This window comes from Labrus mixtus, chromosome 18 (assembly GCF_963584025.1).
Source record: "Labrus mixtus chromosome 18, fLabMix1.1, whole genome shotgun sequence".
NCBI classification, from domain to species: Eukaryota; Metazoa; Chordata; class Actinopteri; order Labriformes; family Labridae; genus Labrus; species Labrus mixtus.
Genome location: NC_083629.1, coordinates 2436400 through 2446380, shown reverse-complemented (window position 1 = coordinate 2446380; position 9981 = coordinate 2436400). Strand labels below are relative to the sequence as shown.

Here is a 9981-nt window from a genome sequence, read left to right as displayed (position 1 = left end):
CTGTAACAATTTATTATCATGTTTATTTTAGCATCCTTTGCACTCTTCACCACTGTTCTATTTCCTTATACAGGCTTGTCATTGTAGTTTCATATTTAATTTAATGCTTGTACATAAAGAGTGTGCATTCTGATATGATTCTGATTTTATACTACAAGTTCAATTTAATTTCTGCCATTTGTCTTCATTCTCAACATGTGTAATAACAAATGTAAAAAATTAATTCCTCCTCTAGTTTTTCCCCCAACGCTCAGCCCTCATACTTTTTTTATAGGAGTAAGTGTTAATCCATCAACATCAAAACAAAGTCATGTTTCTCTCTGGAGTTGATATTTAGCACCAACAGTCGAATCCATTGTAGAAGCAGCAAAACAAGCCTCGATAGTAAACCAGTCAAGAAGTGATGAAGACACATCTATACTGAGTAAGGGTACAAGGTCTTAAATAATAAGATAAGATGTTTTTATCATAGACTGTATATTAGAAGTTGGTGTAGCCGTCACCTTGTATTCTCTTTAAAGGAAAGCAAGAGGCAACCCCACCGGATGTAAAAGAAATCAGATTGTATGAAAACCAAGCAGCAACATCTGGTGTTCAAAAATGAAGCCAATGCAGGAGTGCAAAAAGCTGAATTTCCTCGGGTGTCAAAAGCACCAGAAGTCACATACAAACCCTTTCAAAAAAGCCATTTTTAGAGCAGAAAAAAAATGGTTTACAGCCGGGTTCAAATACAGATTTGGTCCGAATAGCTCATGGGTTCATTGGCATACGCTGTATGTGGGTAAATCTCATCCATTTGTTTTTTCATGAAGGTTAAGAGTTAGTCATATTAATGGCCGTGGCTGATCTGACTAAAAGTCAGGCACATCTGTCAGCAGGCTAGAGGCCCCTCTCAGGTCCGCCTCTTTACCTCTTACTAGGTTGACTGAAAGTTAGTTTGAGATAGCAATTCCAATATGGCAGCCACCATTGATGGACTTCAAAAGTGGGCATCAAAAAACCAGTGGTGACGTCACTGAGACTACGTCCATGTTTTATACAGTCTATGATGAAAACAGATGGGGAAAAGGACCAAGTTCTTTTTCTAATACGCATATGGATCTAATCTGTAGATTCAAGTCATCTTGACACTCAAGCAGGATTACAGTACAGCAAACATGGACTGACAGGTCACTACAACAAAACTTGTCAACCAGTTGGATGTTAAGCAACATCCGCCATGTTGCCCAAATGTAGTTGTTTCCGGTGTTAAAATAAAAAAGCACACCATGACAGGAAAAATGCCCAAATCATGGATTAAAAAAGGCAAAGTCCAAAGTCAGTGGGTGACACCAAGGCAACTACACCCACCTCCATTACACAGTCAATGATATTTCTGGTTTTATGTCACTTAGCACTGAAACATAAAAACCACACTGAACATAAATGTATACCTGTATTCTGCAGGTGTCAAAAGGCTCGTTTGAAAACATTCACTCAGGTAGAACTAAATGAGGCCTGTTAATAAAACATGTATGTACATGAGAATTCATTTACACTGCTTCAAATAAAGAAAATGTTTCAACATCTCTGATTGGTTTTATCAACTGTGAGAACATCCATGAGTGAAGTGTCTCTTTTTGACTGGAGGTTTGGTTTCTGACGTATCTTTGTGATATGTTTCGAGAGGATTGTTTTTATTTTCACAGTTTATTGCTGTAATAAAAAAGACTTTAACGTATCCACCTAACCTTTCCTGATGATGATCACAAACAGCTCTGACTTTGTTTCACAGCTCAGCTCTGACGTGTTTGTGTTACTGACATTTCACTGAATGAATGAGATGATTAAAGTGGCCTCAGAAAGGTCTTTTGAGGTAACTGCAGCTCCAGTTTCACTCTCATCTATACGGTACGCTTATGAGCTCTTCTTGGCAATGTTGTACATTGTAACAGTCATTGTCTGCTTGCTTCTAATTGCAAGCAAGGCAGATACATTCTGTATCTGTGTGTGTATCCAAACAGGTTCACATATTTCTGATGCTTTCGTCTCAGTTCACCAACCACTGTTATTGCTTTGGTGATTCACACATTCAGACATCAGGCGTTTGTTTCAGACAACACAGCCACAGATCTGTGTATCTCACATTAAGACTCATTTACACACTTCTGATGTGCAAATTGTTTTTACGCTACAGAAATGCCACTGTTGTTCTGTCAGTGACTGCATAGTCATAAGGAAGTCTCCACACACGAGCCGTTTCTGTGGAACGATCTGTGGTTGTGGCAATTCTCGCTGCAATGCACAATGAGCACCGGGTAGCACAGTGCGTCCTCATAGTCCGGGGGCTCCTCTTCATCTGTGGCGAGTCGCTCCGAGAGGCAGCGGGTGTTTTCACTGGGACTCTCCTGGTCATCCAAGCTGCCGCTCCTCCAGAAGAAGCTGCGCTGGGAGCCGTAGCGGCGCGCCAAGGAGAAGCGACTGCCGCTGAAGGGGATGCGGGAGCCGGCGCCGGTGCAGATGCTGAGGGCGCTCCGGGAGAACACTGAGGAGCAGCTGACGGCTCTGTGGCAGCGCTCGCAATTTTGACGCGTCCCGCTGAAACTGGACGGGCACTGAGCCAGATCCATGAGGCCCGCCTCCGAGTAACTGGGCACCAGCTGCTGGTTGGACCGAATGTGCCACTCCAGCTCTGTACTGTCAATGGTGTTAACGCGGGGGATGCGGCGCCAATATGGCCGCTCTTCACACGGGGTCACGGGGAGGTAATCGTGCCCGAAGAGCTTCTCGACGCGATAGTGGACGTACGCGGTGTGATACTCTGAGAAGACTCGGAGAGGCCAGGAGAAAGTGAGAAAAGAGGCAAACCAGAAGACATAGTGGGACAGATACCAGGGGTGGCGCTCAGGGTCGGACATCACGATGACATACTCCTTCAGGTCGATGTTCTTCAGGTGCATGCCCTCCCTGGCTTCCATGTAGTCGTCCAGGCCCTCGTTGTCAGTGAAGAACCTCGCTCGCTGCGTGAGGTAGGAATTCTCCGACTCCACGTTGGCGAAACTGAAACATTTGGTGAAGCGCATCTTTGTGAGCGCGCACTTCTCCAAGCCCAGCAGCTGCTTGGAAACATCCTTCACACCACAATGACTGTAGTCAAATTCAGCTTCTGCCACGTGGGTGTTGACTCGTTCATGGTAAACCTGGGTGCTGGTGTAAGCGTCTCCGTTGCGGTAGCGGGTGACTTGTCGTGTTCTGCGGACGTAGTGATAGCTGATGGCCTTCCACCAGATGCACGGTTTGGCCTGCTGCATTCTTTGGATGCGCTCGTAGATGCCCTCCACGTCCACTTTGTGCTGCAGCTCGTTCTTCACATGACAGTGCCAGCACTCCACCAGGTAGACCAAGTAGAGCATCCCCAGCAGGGCCAGAGGGATGTAGATGTAGCCGTCGGAGCAGGGGCTGTCATGGTACATCATGGATTTCCTGTCAAAGGTGAAGCGGGTCACCTTGGTGACATGACACCAAACCATCGCTCCCATGCAGCCGTACATGAGAACAGACAGCAGCAGGCATTTCCAGAAACTCTCCCGGCACAGTGACTTGCTCAGAGACTGCTTCAGGGGCTTTTGCTGTGGAGCAAAAATACAAAAGAGTAAGTGATGAAAACAGTCATTGTGTTATAACTTATTTATCAATCTGTGTGTTGCAGTGTACATCCCTGCTGATCAATTCTCTCTGTATTTCAAACTTACACACTCAATGTAAAACAGCTTACATATTCCCAAATAAACTGTATATTAACCCTCAGGCATCAGTTTAATTTACTACCCTCTTAAGTCACTAAGGACAAAAATGTCCACTTACAAAAAACTGATATAAAAATAGAACAGACTGATATTTATTTTTAGTTTTTTCTGTATAAATCTCTTAAACAACTTCAACCCTGCTCAAAACTACCAAACATTAAATATTTTTTAGGAATTTAACCCTTTAAATGCCAGTTTGATTACTTGATGTCATTGTTGTTATTTATGAAATAAAAAACACAAAAAAATTAGTTATTTTCCATATAAAAAATATTTGGTGGCAGGGGGATTTTTTTTTTTAAATCAGTCTTGGATATGTCAAAGATTATCCAAAATATTGACTTTGATGCATTGTTGGTTTTTGTGTAGCATCAGATTTAAAATGTAGTTCACTGTTTAGAGGACAAAAATGTCCATTTACAAAAACTGCTTTAAAAATAGAACAGATTGATATTTTTTTCTACTTTTTTCTGCATAAATCTCTTAAACAACTCCAGCCCTGCTCAAAACTACCAAATAATGAATAATTATCAGGAATTTAACCCTTTAAATGCCAGGTTGATTACATGATTCTGGCATTTAAAGGGTTAAACTCCAAAAAAGTATTTAATGTTTGGTAGTTTTGAGCAGGGCTGGAGTTGTTTAAGAGATTTATGCAAAAAAAGTAGAAAAAAATATCAATCTGTTTTATATTTATAGCAGTTTTTTGGAAGTGGACATTTTTCTCCTTAGTGACTTAAGAGGGTAGTAAACATGTTTCACAGTGTTCTATTGATCTATTACAAAATTAAAATCCAAAATGTGTCAAGAGAGAGACTTTCTTACAAAAATGTGTGCCATATGCACTAACACAGACAAAATGATGGACAGATGAAGAGGAAACATTTGACCAAATGGACAAAAATGTCCATAGTGATGCATGAGGGTTAAACTCTTATAACACTTTAAAACTGCTGTTTACTTGATTTCTTTTATGTCTAAGTTTCTTGTAATGCACCAAAACACCAAGATGAACTCCTTGTGTATCATAAATCCTTTTCTGATTGTGAATAATCACAGCAGCTGCACCATGTTTTAACTTGGACTTTAACTAGATCTGGACTTGAGTGTAATGAGCGGGTCATGCAGCTATATTAGTAACACCCCTACATTGGATACTCCCTTTGGTTCCCAGACAATCAATGTGCAAGCAGAGGATAACAAGTTCCTTTTTTCAGCTCTGTGGAACATTTCATGCCGTTTTATAGATGTCTGTTGGAGAGATATTTACAACAGAGCTGGTTAGATGGAAGGTGGTTAAGGATGCTAATATTGCCAATCACATGTGTCCAACCATTTTCTAATCTGAAATTGTGAATGCAGGCTGAAATATTCTAGATTTGTATTGCTACTGATGTGAAGCTGTAACCAAGGAGTTCTTTTGTAAATCCCTGATAAGTGATGTTACCTGCAGTGTGTCACATTGTGCTCCCTGTGCTCACGGGTCAATAGGAGCTCTGCGCCAGGATCCAACAAACACATCAGTACACAACATGCATTCGCTCCTGTGAGAGATGTTAGGGGATAATACCTCCTCTCTGGTGTCCTCCTCCAGAACGGTGGTCGTACTGCTCTCAGTCGCTGTCGCAGCCGATGCTGGGGGGGACATGGTTGCCAGGGCAGCTATTGATGATAATGACAGGGCGTGGAGTGGGGAAGGGGAAGAGATTTCACTACCTTGCTCTGCAGAGTCCCTCAAGCAAGACGAGCTACTTGCATCCCATCTGTTCTCGTTTAGAGTCCCTCCACCCTGAGAAAAGCCCGAGACGAGTCGACGGAGGCATGTTTGATCGGTGCAGCTCAAATTAAAGGGATGTTTCCGGTGGCTAAAAAAAATAAATAAATACGGGTGGGTGTCTAATGGGAAGCCCGCATCCTACCGTCTGTTGTAGCAGTCAGTGCCGCAGTGTGATGGTAGATTAGTAGTTGGTACTCATTACAACAAAAAGCATGCCCTGCCCCTCTGAGCCCGCTGTGTTTGGATGTGTGTGTGTGTGTGTGTGTGTGTGTGTGTGTGTGTGTGTGTGTGTGTGTGTGTGTGTGTGTGTGTGTGTGCGGGAGGTGACGGTACCGTGAACAGTACAGTGAACGGTGTGAAGAGAGCTGGTAGCCTATAAACTGACTGAGGCAGGTGAGATGGAGATGCAGAAATCTGTCAGTTAAAGGGAAAGTCCTCTCCAAAACTCACTGTGTGCTGTGTCAATGAAAACCATAATCCACAATAACAAACAGACAACCAGGCTACACATTTGACAATCCTCAAGATAATAAAATCTAATTAATGCTCCTAAAATCCTAAAATCGTACAATTAGTTTACAAATGTTATAGTCTACTTATTTAGTGCTTAATTAATGCTTAAGTAATGTATGACTCTTGTAAATGTAATGCATGAAATACTATAGGATTAACTCCTGTTGCTCACCGTTAACTAATGATGACGTCACTGTGACGTAATTCAAAGAGTTTCATAAAACAATACACAAAGACACTTAATTCATACTTTAGTCTCTTTTAAAATCAAAATAAACACATTTCTATGAATATTCACTGTGTTTTTACATTGTTTACAATCTTGCCAAACCTGATCTTTTTGTTATACTGTGTGTGTTATTATAGAGGAAAGGAGTTAAGTAATTTTAACTAAATCATTATTTTTCATTATCTGTGACAAAATGGTAAATTAATCCCAGTGAAAAATAATGATAATGACGGGAGGAGGACATACCTGCAGTCTGATAGGGAAAGGTCCCGCCTTCTCTGAGAGCAAAAGGAGACAACCTGCAGGATGAAGGCTGCCCTGGACCAAGCCCAAGAGGACATGGAGAACCAGAGATGGTAAATGGACTTAAACTTATGTACTGATTTTCAAGTCTTGATGGTTGCCGTGTAAAGTATCCATGAAGTGGAAAAAACTTGGACACACATCGGACATGTGGCTGCAGGAACTGGGGATCGAATCCCCAACCTTCCAGTTGAGAGAAGACCGAGTCTGCCACCTGAGCCACAGCCAACCCAGAGACACCACTGGGACAACAACGGCATGTCTCAGCTTTTGTCTGAACTCAAGAAGAGGCTCTAAGGAACAGGCCCAAAAGGAGCTGGTGACACAGGTGACAGTGGGAGACGGACAGGTGTCAGCTCCTGGAGAACAAAAAAGATAAAGAAGAGGCCATTAGGCTGCAGGAAGCACCGGAGCCCGCCCAAAAGGACCTGGCAAACAAGAAATAGAAATGTCAGTGGACCAGAGGCAGCTCCTTGCAGACACCTGCAGGATGAAGGCCTCCCTGAACCATGCCAAAGAGGACCTGGAAAAACAGCAGCTCCAGTGAAGAAAGCCAGCCTCCTGAAGTCTATCATCATCATCGTTATAAAACAGACTCTCGAGAAGAAGGAAGGAAAAAAATAAGAATTCTTTGAGGAAAAGGTTCTTGAGTCTTTTTTAAAAGCAATACAGAAACCCCTTCTCCAACGACATCTGCCATGGCCGTTCAACCCCTCCTTCCCTGACACCTTGTTAAACCCCCACACCTCCTTCCCTAGCTCCTAGCCCTATCTAAACCTCACAACTCCTTTTCTTTTCCTCTAGGGTTTCTAGTGGGTGAGGAGGGAAAGGGGACATACCCTTTTTCCTTACTCTCCCATCCATCCATTCTCCCAAATGATAAACTGGCTTCAATACATTGCCAAAGGAATTTTGGGGATTTTAGTGTAATTTAAGACGTAAAATACACCTCCTTATGAGTCAGTCTGCAAGTCTGTCTTCAGTCTGTGATACTGAAACATGGAGGGTATTTAACAGAATAGGGAAGTAAGAGGAAAGTACAAAGGTCAAAATTCCTCTAAATACAAAATAAAAGTTCATATTTTCACTCTTTATAAATTGAACGATGGAAAATATGAAGCACACGGGGCACTGGTGGTGCAGTGGTTAGTGCGCGCGCCCCATGTATGGAGGCTGTGGTCTTCCAGACGGGCGGCCCGGGTTTGAATCCAGCCTGTGGCTCCTTTCCCGCATGTCATTCCCCTCTCTCTCTCTCCCTGATTTCCAACTCTATCCACTGTCCTGTCTCTCCAATAAAGGCACAAAAAGCCCAAAAATAAATCTTTAAAAAAAATATATATATATATATGAAGCACACCACATCCACAACATGGACATCATTAAAAATATTCATGTTTTACAGAATTCTCTTTAATGCAATGAACCACACTCCACCAAATATCAAAATCATATGAAATTCAGGGCACATGTATACAATGTCTAAAAAAATGTAAGATCATAATCAGTAATTCAGAGTCTTAGAAGGTCCAGTAAAGTAACTTTCGTAGTTTGTTTGGTTAGTCCTTTAAATAACAATTTGTGATAAAGAAAGATTAGAATGAACCAGATATAATAAAGCTGTATAACTGAAGTAATGAGGTCTAGTTTGGACCAAATGCAACAAAATCTTCAGCAACACGGTTTCTTCTTGTTGCTCAAAATGATGTGAAACTGCTTCTTCCAAACTGTTCACTCCTTTTCCCAAGGTCTCCTTTTCTGATGACGAAGGGAACCCTTCAAGGAAAAAGAGAGCAACAGTTTTTTACTGACTGGAGAGGAGACACAGAAGAAAAAATATATAAGAACACTGATGTACTATAAAGTTACAGGCTCCAGGTACTTCATAATGTGCAAAACTCCACTTGACCTCCAGCAGCAAAACTTTAAGAACTTTAACTCTGAATGTCACTTGGTCACTCGAACTGTTTGTTTTTCTGCCACTTTAATGCTTGTATAAATGTATCACTGTCAACTAATGTGCAGTTTATGTTGTTTGCTTCCGCTTGTCATTTTGGATTTTATGTAAATGTGTACACACGCCTGCAGAGGGACTACAGATGGAAATATGCCGAACGCTACAATCTGGCATATTTACATGTTTCTGTTTATTAATGTGCACTGTCCCTAATTTAAATACATAAATAAAAAAGTAGGAAGACACATGACAAATAAATTGTTTTGATAGCTCACACTCTTTATCTTGAGAATTTATTGATGGTAATTATTTATCCAAGGAAATATATTAAAAGATTATCTCTTTCCATTGTCTGCAATAGTAACAGTAGAATAAAATGGATACTTCTGCAAATATGATGTTTTAAGACAACATTATGAAAATTCTGCATTTCCTAAACACCAACAGTTGGTCATGTATTTCCCTGTATACATTGGAGATTCATTCAGCAAAGTAAGAGCTGTTCAATGCAGGCTTTTGTTTACAGAAAAACTATTTGATGCACTGTTGATTTCAATTTGCAATAAATGAAAACATCCGGTTCAATCATTTTTGTTTGCAAAATCATTTTTTCTGGAGATGCAGTGAAGCACTTGACATCAAATGATCATAAGGAACATTTTTGCAGCTTAAAGCATCTGAACATTTCTGCCCACTTGGTCTACATTTTTGTATAAATCACACTGGACTGAATTGTTGCATAGAAAGGTGATGAAGAAGAAAATGAAGATAAAAATGAGAATTGAAGTATTTTGAATGACAAAAAGTAAATCTGTAACTTGATGTTGACATCCTTTTTTGCCCTGTCTACTTACTGAGTACATGTTGGAGAGGTTGTTGAAGAGAACTTGGCCTGCGCTCACTTTGTTCCTCACTCCTCGTATGGTCCCATTCTTGCTGCAGATATTGATCCGCTTGTTGCTGAAGAGCATATCTCTCTTGGCACTGGCGTAAAGAAGCAGGTCATCAGGTTCAGCGCCGTTCTCCTCCTGCGCAGATCCCACCACCACAAGACCGTTCAGGTGGCTGTTGGCCTCACTGGTGGGTGGTGAGCTCCCCTGTTCTGTCTCCGGGCTGCTGGTGTTGTCAGAGTCCACCGAGTCCGACACTGAGCTGCTCCAGAGTGTTTCATCCTTGAACACCTCCGTCAGGACCCGGCCGCTGTTGGCAGAAGCTACCCTGAACCGAACCGTTTTCCCAGCCTTTTCTTTCTCCTCTTTCACCTTTGGCCTCTCCATTGATATAGAAAATGTCTCACATGTTTCCCATCAGAATAGCCAAACAGGCTCTGTCAGTCTAAGCCATAGTAGTGTGTGATCATCAATCAATAATATCCCCATTGACGGCTACAAAATGAGCTGAAAATACCCGGAGTACAAAA

General features: G+C 41.7%; 2 protein-coding genes across 2 annotated transcripts; both read right to left on the bottom strand.

Annotated features, from left to right (window-relative positions):
• Nucleotides 1-246: 246 nt before the first annotated feature.
• LOC132993470 (transmembrane protein 151B-like) lies at nt 247-5879 on the bottom strand. The gene is made up of 2 exons (XM_061063335.1): nt 5356-5879; nt 247-3608 (listed from the first exon to the last, which is right to left on the bottom strand). Exons 1-2 carry the CDS (start codon nt 5431-5433, stop codon nt 2211-2213), a joined length of 1476 nt encoding a protein of 491 aa, XP_060919318.1. The 5' UTR covers nt 5434-5879; the 3' UTR covers nt 247-2210.
• A 2135-nt stretch (nt 5880-8014) lies between these two features.
• grxcr1b (glutaredoxin and cysteine rich domain containing 1 b) lies at nt 8015-9944 on the bottom strand. The gene is made up of 2 exons (XM_061062294.1): nt 9416-9944; nt 8015-8380 (listed from the first exon to the last, which is right to left on the bottom strand). Exons 1-2 carry the CDS (start codon nt 9836-9838, stop codon nt 8336-8338), a joined length of 468 nt encoding a protein of 155 aa, XP_060918277.1. The 5' UTR covers nt 9839-9944; the 3' UTR covers nt 8015-8335.
• Nucleotides 9945-9981: the final 37 nt, after the last annotated feature.

Bases quoted from the DNA above. Each gene is read 5' to 3' on its own strand.
- LOC132993470 (XM_061063335.1), bottom strand. From the start codon at position 5,433: ATGTCCCCCCCAGCATCGGCTGCGACAGCGACTGAGAGCAGTACGACC. The intron at 3,609-5,355 runs GTATTATCCCCT...TTTGCTCCACAG, and splicing joins AGGAGGACACCAGAGAGGAG to CAAAAGCCCCTGAAGCAGTC.
- grxcr1b (XM_061062294.1), bottom strand. From the start codon at position 9,838: ATGGAGAGGCCAAAGGTGAAAGAGGAGAAAGAAAAGGCTGGGAAAACG. The intron at 8,381-9,415 runs GTAAGTAGACAG...TTTTCCTTGAAG, and splicing joins ACCTCTCCAACATGTACTCA to GGTTCCCTTCGTCATCAGAA.